At 33.5% G+C, this 17,510-nt stretch overlaps 1 protein-coding gene across 1 annotated transcript; it reads right to left on the bottom strand.

The window, feature by feature from the left end:
• Nucleotides 1-2,356: 2,356 nt before the first annotated feature.
• Nucleotides 2,357-5,539, bottom strand: LOC105284616. The gene is made up of 2 exons (XM_011348279.3): nucleotides 5,428-5,539; nucleotides 2,357-3,095 (listed from the first exon to the last, which is right to left on the bottom strand). Exon 2 carries the CDS (start codon nucleotides 2,944-2,946, stop codon nucleotides 2,614-2,616), a length of 333 nt encoding a protein of 110 aa, XP_011346581.2. The 5' UTR covers nucleotides 2,947-3,095; nucleotides 5,428-5,539; the 3' UTR covers nucleotides 2,357-2,613.
• Nucleotides 5,540-17,510: the final 11,971 nt, after the last annotated feature.

Genomic DNA, 17,510 nt, shown 5'->3' with positions numbered 1-17,510 from the left:
ACATTTTCCATTATATAGGCTATGGTCAAAAAATCCCTAGATTTTTGGCTTCACGTCTGGTTGATGACATGAAACTTTATTTTGAGGTGAAATTATTATTTCCCAAACTCTAAAAACATTACAGGCGTATTTCCCAAATGATTTGGCGTTGAAAGAAGCGAAAAAGAAAATTATTTGGAATGATGTCTGCTAATCACGGTCTTATATACAGGTCTGGCAACTTCAGAGGTGGAGATGGATCATTTTGTGTGTCACTTTTTATTTCTTTAGTAGCCACTAGAAGCGTTGCGATCGATGTTTGCAGGGTGACGAGGGACGTCAGAGGCCGGGGGAATATCTGTCTGTCTTTATTCTACTCGCAGTCTTCACAAAACAATATGATAAATTAATAACGCTTTAAATAATTTAAGACTATAAATGAATTAGTGAAATATGTATATGAAATAAAATTGAGTTTTATTCTCAAAATTAAGTGTGAATAAAAACGAATCCTTCCGTGATGGAAAAAAATGTAATAAAATTTGTTGAAATGTATTTGAAACTCTCTGTCAATTGACCTCGATTCATTAACATTTCATCATAAATTTTTATATTTTATTATAAATTTTCGTATTTTATTATAAATTTTATATCTAATATTCCAAAAGTTTGAAAATTTATGATGAAATGATAATGAACCAGGATCAATTGATAGAGATTTTCAAATACATTTTAGCAAAATTTTATTATATTTTTTCCATCAGGATTTTATGTTTAAATCTGTCCTTTATCTTTTTATTTTATTTTTGCGGGTAATAGCTTTTTCCCACTTTTTCCAAGTAACAATGTCTTTCGGCACTCGAAATAAAGAACGTTTCTGCTCGGTTCTACTGCCGGTCTTGCAATTCGGTACCGCACACCATTTCGTCATTTCAATAAACGTTTCGATAACTTTTGTAGTCAATAACCGTTTTTCAATAAGAGTCATGAACACACGTGGGTTCTTATCTCCGGTTTTTCAGGTTATATTTATCTGCGGACATCGATGACAGCGACGAGTAGTGGTTATGCTAGAAACTAAATGTGTCTTCCAAAAGCGGCCATACTCCCACCACTGAAATTAGAGGTAGTTTCCAGACCTGTATGTAAGACCGTGCTGCTAACTATACGCTCAACTAATTTTCATTAATTATTAAAAAAACTATTATTTCCCAAACTCTAAAAGTGGTTTCCTAAACTTTCTCAAACGATTCCCAAACGATTGCAATAAAAAAAAGATTTATCATATTTGTCTGCTAACTATACGGAGGTCCTATTTTGATGCTTGGTTATGAAGTGTTGCGTTTAGACAGAGAGGAACCTGAGAGCGGCCACGCCGCCGTTTACGCCCATATTTTTGCATTGAGAAATTTGAGAAATACAACACCGAATGTGAACTTACATTCCATTTAACATGTACATGATCTTTTGTCATTATGAAATCATGTGCATGTACATGTTAAATGGAATGTAAGTTCACATTCGGTGTTGTATTTCTCAAATTTCTCAATGCAAAAATATGGGCGTAAACGGCAGCGTGGCCGCTCTCAGGTTCCTCTCTGGTTTAGATAACTTGTAAGGGTGCCGTCACATGGAGCGTAACTTGCGTAAGCGTAATATGCGTAATATAGTAATTTTAAAGAAGTTACTATACAAGCAGAGAGAAGCCTGAGAGCGGTCACGCTCGCGTTTTACCTGTAACGCCTCAAACGTGGACATATGCGTTCCACTTGACGCTCCCAACGCTCGCGGCGTCATTCTATCTTTATTCAATATTTAGTGAGCAATAAAGACAGAATCACTTCAATCACTTCAATGTCCACGTTTGAGGCGTTACAATTAAAACGCGAGCGTGACCGCTCTCAGGCTTCTCTCTGATACAAGGTACGCTCTTCTAAAAGTCGCATTCACATGGAGCGTACTTTGCGGAATTGCGTATAATGCGTACGTTGGTACAACCAATCACAGTTAAGAGTTTTTGTTGTATTCTCTAACAGAAATACTAAACGAATTCGTGATTGGTTTTCATAATTTACGCGTTACGCAAAGTACGCCTCATGGGGAACCGGTACTCTGTGCTAAGTATGTGTGAGGCGGAATGTATGTGGCTCGAACCGGTACCCACGACATTCGCACGTACATACATGTCATTCCAAACCTGATTCACATTAATGGCAAATGTAAAATTGTAAACAATTTGATTTGTATTAATGAAAATTTTAATACAGGACTACATGAAGAAAGCAAATAGACATAATCTTTACGTTGCAAACAAAATTAACAAATCTCTTTCTAAATAGATTAATATTAAAATTTCAACAGGAAAAATATTACAATATGAGATTTATTATGGGAAATTTATTTAAACTTCATAAGCTATACAATGATACAGAAATCAAACGTACATTATGATACCTATACAACTTGCTCTTTTTACACTTGCTTTATTGTAGAACGAAATATATCGGCGAAAAGAAAAATAAAATATAAATCGCAATCCCGTGCTTCAGCCCATCGCTCTTACGCAATTCGCAGAGATTGATACTCAATCGTGATAAAAACATTATTAGCACACGTCGTACATTAAATTCTTTCTTAGTCTATTGAAGAGAGGATATTCGCGATACCATATGATGTCTCCTGACTGCTTTGCAACAATTCCCGTATAAGCACCATGCTCTCTCGGTTACCCTTGACGTCCAACTCGGTTCTCATATTGCGAATTCGCCATTCCTGAACGCGCGGCCTGTAAGCGCCGACCGTAACGTTGTTTGATTTCACGGTGTTATTCGCGGACGCGTTATCGACGAGCTGTTTGTCGGATCTGTAACTGTCAGAGGAATCGTACTCCAAGACGGGATCTGTCGACGGGACTTTCTTCTTCTTGTCATCAGTTTGCTTCTCCATTAGCTTGTAAATTAAAGCCATCGGAAAGGGTCTGGCGGGAACGTGAATCCTACGTGCCAAACCTACCAAAAGATGCTGCTGCGTGGGCGATATCGAGACAGACACTACCGTTTGATCGATCTTCGTTGAGTAAATTCTCTCTCCTGTTTCCCACTGTAAACTGTAATTACCTAAACCGAAACAATATTTCGCTTTGTAATGCATTTTAATTAATGTTTTGATAGCAGATATTTGAACAAATTATATAAGTTTTTAAAGTAAGTTTAAAAACATATCAAAGCTTAAAATCATAAGAAGGATCATTCCCAGCAAACACAGTCATATAACAGTGATATTGCCATAATATAACAGAATGTAACACGCAATATAACATGTTCGTTACATGTAATGTATTAGGTTGTTCATTAAGTTCTGCGGTTTTCTTGATAGATAGCGTTTGTCCATTGAAAAAGATAGCATGCATCGCCTGAACCGCGGATTGCCGCATACTCCGTGACAGGTTAGACAACGCTTGACATTTCGCCAGAGTCTTTGTTGTGTTTTGACGTGTTGTGTGTACGCGCTATTCATTGAAAATGGAGGATCAAAAGGTGCATTTTCGGCACATTTTGCTATTTTTCTTCCGCAAAGGAGTAAAAGCGACGGACGCACAACGTGAGATATGTGGCGTATACGGGGACTCGGCCATAAGCGCTGACACTTGTCAGCGTTGGTTTGCGCGCTTTCGTTCCGGAGATGTGAACGTCTCCGATGCTGCTCGCTCCGGTCGTCTATCCACCACTGACGACGACCAAATCGTGGCCGCAATCAAAGCAGACTGACACCTGACGACACGGGAGATCGCGGAGCGCTTCGACATCGCCCATACAACGGTTGCGCAGCGATTAAAACGGCTTGGGATGTCGAAAAAGCAGATGTTTCGGTCCCTCACGAGCTCACCGAAAAGAACATTTTGGACCGCGTCATGATCTGTGAATCCCTGCTGAAATGGAACTCGCTGGAGGCCTTTCTCAAACGGGTAGTTACGGGAGATGAAAAATGGGTGGTATATAACAACATTCGACGCAAGCGGTCATGGTGCGGTCCGGGTGAGTCGTCACAATCGGTTGCCAAAGCGGATTTGCATCCGAAGAAAGTGATGCTGAGTGTGTGGTGGGATTGGCGAGGCGTCCTGTACTTCGAGCTGCTTCCGCGCGGTCAGACCATCGACGCCGAGAAGCATTGCGCTCAGTTAGAAAAATTGAAGCAGGCAGTGGCGGAGAAGCGGCCGGAATTGGCGAACAGGAAGGGCGTTGTCTTCCACCACGACAACGCCAAACCACACATTGCTTTGGTGACCAAGAAGAAGTTGAAGTGCTTTGGCTGGGAAGTCATGTAGCACCCACCGTACTCCCCAGACCTTGCGCCGTCGGATTACCATCTGTTCCGGTCACTCCAAAACAATCTCGACGGGCAGCGCTTTAATTCAGTGGACGATATTCAAACGTACTTGAAGGACTTTTTCGCGCAGAAGTCGCGCGACTTCTACAAACGCGCATTATGTCCCTTCCAGAACGTTGGCAGAAGGTGGTCGATCAAGATGGACAATATATTCTAGATTGAATAAATGTGTAAGTACAATAGATTTATGTTTTAATTTAGGGCAAAAAACCGCAGAACTTAATGAACAACCTAATATATGTTAGTTGTAATTTCCCACTCATACGAAATTGCAGTAATATAACAGTAATATAACGTGTTACTAAAATGTTACATAAATGAAATATAATTATTCTTTCTTCCTCTTTCTACAACTATAGGTTTGTGTTTAATTAATTTTCCTAAACGTTATGCAGAAGTTAGTACTTTGCTCTTATTTATTATTCGTTCAAAAATGTACCACTTCATTGTAGAAATGGACTTATAATACAAGTTGTACCGTGCCGTGATCATCGTTCTTATATATATTTTGTATCATATTTTACATACGAGAAACGGAAGCCATCTAGCGGACGACTCGACATCTGTATGTTAAAAATGGTATATAACATAGACATAATATGCAAATATTACAGTTATATAACATCGCATATTTAAATTATATTATTGTTATATTATTATAACCAATATATAACAGAGCAATATAACAGTTTTATAACACAGTTATATTGCAGTTACAAAGAAAATTATGTAACTTTAACATTAATAACATATAACAGTTGTTATATTGCGTGTTACTTCTGTGTTATATAACAGTTATATTTTGTGTTTGCTGGGTTAGCTTTCTATATCTCAAAATAAAGCTTCTTGAAAATTGTTAAGATTTCATATGAAAAAGTTTTATTTCATATTTGTGACTAACATTTTCTGTATTATCAACTTAATATACAATCAATTAGCCTATTAATATACAGCTATAACCTTAAAAGTTTGTATTGACAAAATCGTAAGCAAGTGGATTGAATATAATAGAACGCTATAGCTGATATAATAAATTCTATATAATGATAATTATTAACTTACCCTGATTTGATCCTTATTCATGTTTTTGTTTAAACTTTTTGTGTACAATACACAATATCCTTTTTGTAACACATAATAACACGCACGAACTGGCACGAACATGCACTAATACACATCCATCGGCGTATCTTCCGCCAGAAATTGAAATCGACGTAATAACAAAACGACGTAACAGAGTAAAATAACTAGGCGGAAGTTTTCCAGTAACTTCAGGTTACGCTTACGCAAGTTACGCTCCATGTAATGGCACCCTAATAATCTAGATACAGATTACGTAAAACATATGGGCATGTAGATAAAATAAAGATGATTCTGTTTGAGTGCATCTAGATAAAAGATATATTAGTTAAGTTTTATCTAGATACTTTTAAGATAATATTTAAAATAATTTAGGATATATAAAAATAATACACTCGAAACAACTACAGAAAATAGACATATATTTCAATACATTATACACCTTATTTTTCATATCATATAAATTTATAACATAAATTTGAAAAATATATGTATTTCTAGAAGAATATTTTTTAAAGACATTTTATGTATTCTTTTTTCTTTCTCTCTTTTTCTCTCCTCAGTATTTAAAATGTTTGATATAATTACAAAAAATGCAAGTTACATAATAGAAAAACTGTTACATATTGTTACTTATTTTTATAAATTTTCTCATACAAAATGTGTCGCTAAATTTAATGCAAAATTATAATCTTTCATCACAAATCAAATTTTTTTCATTCATGATTGTGATGATTTAAAAATTTTTGGATATCTTCAGGGATGATCCCAGTTGCGCATAGAATAAATCGGACACAGCAGGTTTAGTGAATCGGACATGAATCTAATCGGACACAATAAGAAACAGACACACCGCGTGTGGAATCGGACACAGTGATAATCGTACACAACGCTAATCGGACACATTGGCAATCGGACACAATGTCAATTGCGCACAGTAGGAAACGGACACACAGTGGTTGCAATCGGACACAATAGGAAATGGACACACGGTGGTTGCAATCGGACACAGTAGGAAACGGAGACACGATGGTTGCAAACGGACACAGTAGGAAACGAACACATGTTCCGTGACAGTTTTCCTAACCTGGAAATGTTATTTGTAAGGACTTTTCTATTTCTATTTCTTTATATGGCGTAGCGATGCTACCATGCTTACTTTGCGCATACGTGCGATATTTAATAAATTTAGAAAGCACGTGCTGAGAATATATGAAGCGAGGTTCCACGCAAAGTTAAGTTCTACATTGTAACTTCCACGCAGTACTTTTAGTCACCCCAAAGTTTTATTTTTTATGTGGAAGAGTACTAGGTGACGGGCGAAGCCCAAGCATATACTTTCCCAGTATAAAAAATTAATAATATTAAAGTAAGAAAGTTTATACTGGAAAAGTATCCACACTGTATCCACACATGTACTTTGCAAGACAAAGCAATGTTTACTCTACATCTAATTTTGACTCTTCCTTATTAGAATGAAACTGTCACGGAACATGTGTCCGTTTCCTACTGTGTCCGATTGCAACCACTGTGTGTCCGTTTCCTACTGTGCGCAATTGGCACTGTGTCCGATTGCCACTGTGTCCGATCAGCGTTGTGTACGATTATCACTGTGTCCGATTCCACACGCAGTGTGTCTGTTTCTTATTGTGTCCGATTGGGTCCGTGTCCGATTCACTAAACCTGCTGTGTACGATTTATTCTGTGTGCAACTGGGCGTCACTCATATCTTCAACATAAAACTGATAAACACTATAAAATTTTTCTAATGCATGTAAAATAGTAATTTTTATTAAAACTTTAAATTTCCAATTTTATTAAAACTTTAAAAAGTCATGGATAATATTCTGTATCATTATATACATCAAAAAATTAGTATTTAATGTATTAGTATTATCAGAGAGGAACCTGAGAGCGGCCAGGCCGCCGTTTACACCTATATTTTTGCATTGAGAAATTTGAGAAATACAACACCGAATGTGAACTTACATTCCATTTAACATGCACATTATACAATTTCATTATGAAAAAAGATCATGTGCATGTTAAATGGAATGTAGTTCACATTCGGTGTTGTATTTCTCAAATTTCTCAATGCAAAAATATAGGTGTAAACGGCGGCCTGGCCGCTCTCAGGTTCCTCTCTGATAATACTAATACATTAAATACTAATTTTTTGATGTATATAATGATACAGAATATTATCCATGACTTTTTAAAGTTTTAATAAAATTGGAAATTTAAAGTTTTAATAAAAATTACTATTTTACATGCATTAGAAAAATTTTATAGTGTTTATCAGTTTTATGTTGAAGATATGAGTGACGCCCAGTTGCACACAGAATAAATCGTACACAGCAGGTTTAGTGAATCGGACACGGACCCAATCGGACACAATAAGAAACAGACACACTGCGTGTGGAATCGGACACAGTGATAATCGTACACAACGCTGATCGGACACAGTGGCAATCGGACACAGTGCCAATTGCGCACAGTAGGAAACGGACACACAGTGGTTGCAATCGGACACAGTAGGAAACGGACACATGTTCCGTGACAGTTTCATTCTAATAAGGAAGAGTCAAAATTAGATGTAGAGTAAGTTCACATTCGGTGTTGTATTTCTCAAATTTTTCAATGCAAAAATATGGGCGTAAACGGCGGCCTGGCCGCTCTCAGGTTCCTCTTTGGTATTATAGTATCGATGCATTAATGTCATTTAGTGCGCTCATATTTACAAAACCAAGTTAAAAACATAAAAAATATACTAAACTATTGCATGTTATAGAGAGAGGATACGACTATTGTAATTAATGAAAAATACTATAAATATAACAAGTAATATGTATACTGTGCAGTGAGAAGCCTTCATTTGCGCACAGTACTATTGAACACGTTGCAAATGGACACCGTGATATTAGGCACATAAGGTTGCGCACCGTTCGATTGGACACATTACTTTTGCGCACAATGCGTTTGGACACATACACTGTTGGAAAATTTTTCTTGTTAAAAAATATGCCGGTTAACATTTTTGTGTTAAATATTTAACACATTGTGCACCTATTTTTAATTTTACACAATAGATATGTTCCGTATTATTAGTGACAAGATTTTATCTGTTAAAATTTACAGAAAAATATGTTGAGAGTAAAGATCGTCAGTTGTTATTGTTACTTCTTGATCTTCGTTTCGTGATCTCGACGTGTCTCTATTAGAGTGCTATTCTTTACAGAAATCTGCTTTATTTTGTCAAGTATTAAAGTTACAATTTAATGTAATTTACAAACAGTTTTGAATTAAAAAGTTTTAATTATAATACAATTTTAAATAAAAACAATCATAGTATCGATCGTTGTTGTCAACAGATGGTGTTCTTCCTAGAGCATACGGTCTTCCTAAAATACATAAAAATGGTTTTCCCCTTAGAATTATAGTCTCATATACAAACAGTCCACTTTACGCATTATCTTCGTTTTTACACGACATTATTTACAATAATGTTATTTTTCCAAAAAGTCGCGTGAGTAATAGTTTTCAATTAGTTAATATCTTGAGAGATTCTATTGTTGATTCTAATTGCCAGTTTGCGTCGTTAGATGTTGTTTCGTTATTTACGAACGTTCCTACAGATTTGGCAATACAAAGTTATTGAAAAAAGGTGGGACTGTATTTCTGGGAGTACTTCCATTCTGTTAAATGAACTTTTGATTGGTATCAATTTTGTCCTTGCGTCAACTTATTTCTCATTTAAGGGTGTCACATACAAGCAGATTTTTGGTACTCCAATGGGATCCTCTATCTCTCCGATTATCGCAGATCTGGTTTTGCAGGACATTGAGGTTCAAGCTTTCAACACTTTGAATTTTAATTTACCTATATATTTTAGATATGTGGGAGACATTTTATTTGCATCGCATCCTTCTTTATTTAGTGATATTCTTAATATTTTTAATTCTTTTCATAATAGACTACAATTTACGATGGAAGAAAGTAACGATGACAATACTATCAACTTTCTTGACATTTCCATTAGTTTTAACCATGGGGTCCTTAGTCTTGATTGGTATCATAAACCAACTTTTTCTGGGAGATATTTAAATTTCCACTCACATCACCCCATTTCACACAAACGCGGTGTGGTTTTTGGATTAATAGATAAGGTTTTACAGATATCTGACCCACAATTCCACAAAAAAACCTTAAATTTACAATAAATATTTTACTAGATAACGGTTATCCGTTACAGTTTATATTCTCCTGCATAAATTCTAGATTGAAAAAATATTGTTATAGTTCTGTTAATAATACTTGTGCATCTGATAATAATTATAAGTTTTTCACTATGCCATATATAAAAAATGTATCAGAAGTTTTGTCCAACAAATTAAAAAAGTTTAATTTAATACTTCGTTTCAACCTAAGCACTCGTTAAATAGGTTTATTGGTGTGAAAAAAGATCCTTTAGACAGAATGTTCCATTGCAATGTTGGGTATAGGATCTCTTGTAACAATTGCAATGCTTCATACATGGGTCAGACCAAACGACAACTTCATATTAGAGTTAATGGGCATAGAAAAGACATTAATAAAAGGGCAGGTTCTCCTCTGTCATTTCTACCCACAGGATGGAATCTGGTCATGATTTCAAGTGGAATCAAGTTGAAATTTTGGACGAAAAAAGGTCTTATAGAAAAAGATTGGTATCGGAGATGATAAACATAAAAAGTCAATTAAATCCTCTTAATTTACAAAGTGACACACTGTTGTTACCGAATGTCTATTCCCCTATTCTGAACGATTTTCCTTCTCAATAACCTTGGATACTGATTTCTTTGCTTGTTGTGTGATACCGACCATATGAACGTTACGATGATCTTAGTCGCTATTGATACATCGGACGAACATGACAGTTATTTTCAAAGTCTTTCTATGTTTGACTACTTAATATCATTTGACTACATTTGGTTTTTGTGTTAATTTATTTTGTGACTTGTTATGTAAGTTTTTTATTTTATAATTTTGACTCTTCAATTAAGTTTTGATTTAATAATTTACTGATATATCTGATGGTTCCCAATTTGTGACAGGATCATACTACTTTATACTACCTGACTCAAATGATTGCGCTTTGCTTGTCTTTTTTATTGATGTATTGCGACTCTCAATTCTTTACTATTTAGTGCGTGATTATGTGCTTCGCTTATGAGTGTGTATTATGTAATTTTCCTTTTTTCTTCATTAACATGTACATTTGTGCCTTCGTTTCTTTTAGCAGGTTTTTTCTGATTTGATTGCTTATTTTGAATTACCTTTGTTAACACTGAAGATGGTCCCAATAGTTGACCGAAACGTTTGTTACTTCACCATATGGATCAATAAATATTAGCACCTTCATCCAGCTTTGCTCGATACTGTGGTTGTTTTTATTTTATTTTGAAATTGACTAGCTCTTTACATTATTAAATTTTAAATAATTTATATACCCAATCATAATTATAAAAATAATAGTGATAATAATGGTAAATATTAGCAGTAATAATCCGATATTTCGGTAGGCCAAGATTATAAAAATAGTAATTGCATATTGCTATCGAAGAATTAGTTTTATATTATTATATAGATTTATATACTTATATTATATATTATTATTATTATTATCATTTTCATATAGTTCTAAAACCATCTATAAAAATTTTAATAACAGATCCTTTGTAATGTTCATTTCAACATTTCAAAAATGTTGAACAAATTTTTTATAAGTACATAGATTATTCCAAAACCACCAATAGAAAATTTTAATGATTCTATATTTTAAAAGAAACATTGTAACATAAAAATGTCGAAGCCACAGCAGAGAAACTTTAATCGTTTGTTTACTGTGACTTCGACATTTTTATATTACAATGTTTCTTTAAAATATTCTATAGAATCAGTAAAATTTTCTATTGGTGGTTTTGGAATAACCTATGTAATTATAAAAAAATGTTTTCAGCATTGTTGAAATGTTAAACTACATAAAAATAATATTTTTATATAGTTACTATTTAACACAAGTAACATGTTAAATTAACATTATTTTTTCGTTAAATTACAAAACTTTAACAAAAAATAGTGTAAATTTGACATGTTTTTTTAATTAAAAGTTTGAATTATTACATCTCTAATATGTAAAACCAACTTTTTTTCGAGTTATTTTTATCATTAAAATATATTGATTTTACACAAAATTTATTTCAAATTACTTCGCAGTTTGCATTCATTTTGTGTTAAAATATTAACATAATATTAGTGTCACCATTTAACATATCCATATTATGTTAAATTAAGGTGATCCTGGAGTGACCAGGGAATTTTTTCGCGATGATGCTGCCATTTGCACAATAAATGCTTTTTACAAAAATTTGGCAATTTGTACGCACAAAATTGCAGCGGCCACCACTCGGGATAAAATAAAGGAATATAATGAAGCTTTTAGAAGTGACTTTAGAAGCGTAATAAAAGAGAAAAGTATATGTGAAAATCTTGTACCTACTTATACATACATACAAGAGTTTCACATATACTTTTCTCTTTTATTACGCTTCTAAAGTCACCTCGAAAAGCTTCATTATATTCCTTTATTTTATCCCGAGTTGGGACCGCCGCAATTTTGTGCGTACAAATTGCGAAATTTTATAAAAAGCATTCAACTTTAATTTTTGTATATGTATGTGTGTAATTGGCAACACTTTTCACTAGCAACTCTAGGATCGCCTTAACACAAAATTTATGTGGACGTTTGGGACATGTGATATCTGTTAAATTTAACACAATTTTTCAACTGTGTAGTTTAGCGCACCGGTCGATTGGACACCGTTGCTTTTGGACACATCATATACTTTTGCATAATTTTGAATAATATACACATTTATGTAATAGATTTATGAAACTGAATATTGTTATTAATTGTATTTTGCAAATAAACGTTTGTAATATTACACAGTTCTTTCGCGCACGTATCTTTCGCGCACAGTTCTTTCGCACACGGTTCTTTCGCGCACAATGCGATCAAGCGCATATACCTCTTGTCTGATAAAGTTACTACGCTCCAAATTGTTACAACCGCGATCTCTCGCTGACAGAAATTAGAAATGTCGCACACACTATTGAGGTCCACAGGGTTGGTTAGAGTTAGATTAAGTGTGATTAACTTTTGTATACATACAGTTAATTAACACTTAATCTAACTCTAACCAACCCTGTGGACCTCGATAGTGTGTGCGACATTTCTAATTTCTGTCAGCGAGAGATCGCGGTTGTAACAATTTGGAGCGTAGTAACTTTATCAGACAAGAGGTATATGCGCTTGATCGCATTGTGCGCGAAAGAACCGTGTGCGAAAGAACTGTGCCGCGAAAGATACGTCGCGAAAGAACTGTGTAATATTACAAACGTTTATTTGCAAAATACAATTAATAACAATATTCAGTTTCATAAATCTATTACATAAATGTGTATATTTATTCAAAATTATGCAAAAGTATATGATGTGTCCAAAAGCAACGGTGTCCAATCGACCGGTGCGCTAAAACTACACAGTTGAAAAATTTGTGTTAAATTTAACAGATATCACATGTCCAAACGGTCCACATAAATTTTTGTGTTAAGGCGATCCTAGAGTTGCTAGTGAAAAGTGTTGCCAATTACACCATACATATACAAATTAAAGTTGAAATGCTTTTTATAAAAATTTCGCAATTTGTACGCACAAAATTGCGGCGGTCCCAACTCGGGATAAAATAAAGGAATATAATGAAGCTTTTCGAGGTGACTTTATAATAAAAGAGAAAAGTATATGTGAAACTCTTGTATGTATGTATAAGTAGGTACAAGATTTTCACATATACTTTTCTTTTATTACGCTTCTAAAGTCACTTCTAAAAGCTTCATTATATTCCTTTATTTTATCCCGAGTGGTGGCCGCTGCAATTTTGTGCGTACAAATTGCCAAATTTTTGTAAAAAGCATTTTATTGTGCAAATGGCAGCATCATCGCGAAAAAATTCCTGGTCACTCCAGGATCACCTTAATTTAACATAATATGGATATGTTAAATGGTGACACTAATATTATGTTAATATTTTAACACAAAATGAATGCAAACTGCGAAGTAATTTGAAATAAATTTTGTGTAAAATCAATATATTTTTAATGATAAAAATAACTCGAAAAAAAGTTGGTTTTACATATTAGAGATGTAATAATTCAAACTTTTAATTAAAAAACATGTCAAATTTACACTATTTTTGTTAAAGTTTTGTAATTTAACGAAAAAATAATGTTAATTTAACATGTTACTTGTGTTAAATAGTATATATAAAATATTATTTTTATGTAGTTTAACATTTCAACAATGCTGAAAACATTTTTTTATAATTACATAGGTTATTCCAAAACCACCAATAGAAAATTTTACTGATTCTATAGAATATTTTAAAAGAAACATTGTAATTAAAAATGTCGAAGTCACAGTAAACAAACGATTAAAGTTTCTCTGCTGTGGCTTCGACATTTTTATGTTACAATGTTTCTTTTAAAATATAGAATCATTAAAATTTTCTATTGGTGGTTTTGGAATAATCTATGTACTTATAAAAAATTTGTTCAACATTTTTGAAATGTTGAAATGAACATTACAAAGGATCTGTTATTAAAATTTTTATAGATGGTTTTAGAACTATATGAAAATGATAATAATAATAATAATATATAATATAAGTATATAAATCTATATAATAATATAAAACTAATTCTTCGATAGCAATATGCAATTACTATTTTTATAATCTTGGCCTACCGAAATATCGGATTATTACTGCTAATATTTACCATTATTATCACTATTATTTTTATAATTATGATTGGGTATATAAATTATTTAAAATTTAATAATGTAAAGAGCTAGTCAATTTCAAAATAAAATAAAAACAACCACAGTATCGAGCAAAGCTGGATGAAGGTGCTAATATTTATTGATCCATATGGTGAAGTAACAAACGTTTCGGTCAACTATTGGGACCATCTTCAGTGTTAACAAAGGTAATTCAAAATAAGCAATCAAATCAGAAAAAACTGCTAAAAGAAACGAAGGCACAATGTACATGTTAATGAAGAAAAAAGGAAAATTACATAATACACACTCATAAGCGAAGCACATAATCACGCACTAAATAGTAAAGAATTGAGAGTCGCAATACATCAATAAAAAAGACAAGCAAAGCGCAATCATTTGAGTCAGGTAGTATAAAGTAGTATGATCCTGTCACAAATTGGGAACCATCAGATATATCAGTAAATTATTAAATCAAAACTTAATTGAAGAGTCAAAATTATAAAATAAAAACTTACATAACAAGTCACAAAATAAATTAACACAAAAACCAAATGTAGTCAAATGATATTAAGTAGTCAAACATAGAAAGACTTTGAAAATAACTGTCATGTTCGTCCGATGTATCAATAGCGACTAAGATCATCGTAACGTTCATATGGTCGGTATCACACAAAAGCAAAGAAATCAGTATCCAAGGTTATTGAGAAGGAAAATCGTTCAGAATAGGGGAATAGACATTCGGTAACAACAGTGTGTCACTTTGTAAATTAAGAGGATTTAATTGACTTTTTATGTTTATCATCTCCGATACCAATCTTTTTCTATAAGACCTTTTTCGTCCAAAATTTCAACTTGATTCCACTTGAAATCATGACCAGATTCCATCCTGTGGGTAGAAATGACAGAGGAGAACCTGCCCTTTTATTAATGTCTTTTCTATGCCCATTAACTCTAATATGAAGTTGTCGTTTGGTCTGACCCATGTATGAAGCATTGCAATTGTTACAAGAGATCCTATACCAACATTGCAATGGAACATTCTGTCTAAAGGATCTTTTTTCACACCAATAAACCTATTTAACGAGTGCTTAGGTTGAAACGAAGTATTAAATTAAACTTTTTTAATTTGTTGGACAAAACTTCTGATACATTTTTTATATATGGCATAGTGAAAACTTATAATTATTATCAGATGCACAAGTATTATTAACAGAACTATAACAATATTTTTTCAATCTAGAATTTATGCAGGAGAATATAAACTGTAACGGATAACCGTTATCTAGTAAAATATTTATTGTAAATTTAAGGTTTTTTGTGGAATTGTGGGTCAGATATCTGTAAAACCTTATCTATTAATCCAAAAACCACACCGCGTTGTGTGAAATGGGGTGATGTGAGTGGAAATTTAAATATCTCCCAGAAAAAGTTGGTTTATGATACCAATCAAGACTAAGGACCCCATGGTTAAAACTAATGGAAATGTCAAGAAAGTTGATAGTATTGTCATCGTTACTTTCTTCCATCGTAAATTGTAGTCTATTATGAAAAGAATTAAAAATATTAAGAATATCACTAAATAAAGAAGGATGCGATGCAAATAAAATGTCTCCCACATATCTAAAATATATAGGTAAATTAAAATTCAAGTGTTGAAAGCTTGAACCTCAATGTCCTGCAAAACCAGATCTGCGATAATCGGAGAGATAGAGGATCCCATTGGAGTACCAAAAATCTGCTTGTATGTGACACCCTTAAATGAGAAATAAGTTGACGCAAGGACAAAATTGATACCAATCAAAAGTTCATTTAACAGAATGGAAGTACTCCCAGAAATACAGTCCCACCTTTTTTCAATAACTTTGTATTGCCAAATCTGTAGGAACGTTCGTAAATAACGAAACAACATCTAACGACGCAAACTGGCAATTAGAATCAACAATAGAATCTCTCAAGATATTAACTAATTGAAAACTATTACTCACGCGACTTTTTGGAAAAATAACATTATTGTAAATAATGTCGTGTAAAAACGAAGATAATGCGTAAGTGGACTGTTTGTATATGAGACTATAATTCTAAGGGAAAACCATTTTTATGTATTTTAGGAAGACCGTATGCTCTAGGAAGAACACCATCTGTTGACAACAACGATCGATACTATGATTGTTTTTATTTAAAATTGTATTATAATTAAAACTTTTTAATTCAAAACTGTTTGTAAATTACATTAAATTGTAACTTTAATACTTGACAAAATAAAGCAGATTTCTGTAAAGAATAGCACTCTAATAGAGACACGTCGAGATCACGAAACGAAGATCAAGAAGTAACAATAACAACTGACGATCTTTACTCTCAACATATTTTTCTGTAAATTTTAACAGATAAAATCTTGTCACTAATAATACGGAACATATCTATTGTGTAAAATTAAAAATAGGTGCACAATGTGTTAAATATTTAACACAAAAATGTTAACCGGCATATTTTTTAACAAGAAAAATTTTCCAACAGTGTATGTGTCCAAACGCATTGTGCGCAAAAGTAATGTGTCCAATCGAACGGTGCGCAACCTTATGTGCCTAATATCACGGTGTCCATTTGCAACGTGTTCAATAGTACTGTGCGCAAATGAAGGCTTCTCACTGCACAGTATACATATTACTTGTTATATTTATAGTATTTTTTCATTAATTACAATAGTCGTATCCTCTCTCTATAACATGCAATAGTTTAGTATATTTTTTATGTTTTTAACTTGGTTTTGTAAATATGAGCGCACTAAATGACATTAATGCATCGATACTATAATACCAAAGAGGAACCTGAGAGCGGCCAGGCCGCCGTTTACGCCCATATTTTTGCATTGAAAAATTTGAGAAATACAACACCGAATGTGAACTTACTCTACATCTAATTTTGACTCTTCCTTATTAGAATGAAACTGTCACGGAACATGTGTCCGTTTCCTACTGTGTCCGATTGCAACCACTGTGTGTCCGTTTCCTACTGTGCGCAATTGGCACTGTGTCCGATTGCCACTGTGTCCGATCAGCGTTGTGTACGATTATCACTGTGTCCGATTCCACACGCAGTGTGTCTGTTTCTTATTGTGTCCGATTGGGTCCGTGTCCGATTCACTAAACCTGCTGTGTACGATTTATTCTGTGTGCAACTGGGCGTC

Source organism: Ooceraea biroi, chromosome 3, assembly GCF_003672135.1.
Source record: "Ooceraea biroi isolate clonal line C1 chromosome 3, Obir_v5.4, whole genome shotgun sequence".
Lineage (NCBI taxonomy): Eukaryota > Metazoa > Arthropoda > Insecta > Hymenoptera > Formicidae > Ooceraea > Ooceraea biroi.
The sequence above is the reverse complement of the archived record's forward strand: the minus strand, read 5'-3'. Positions and strand labels throughout refer to the sequence as shown.

Excerpts from the sequence above, each read along its gene's own strand:
- LOC105284616 (XM_011348279.3), bottom strand. The coding sequence starts at position 2,946 with ATGGCTTTAATTTACAAGCTAATGGAGAAGCAAACTGATGACAAGAAG.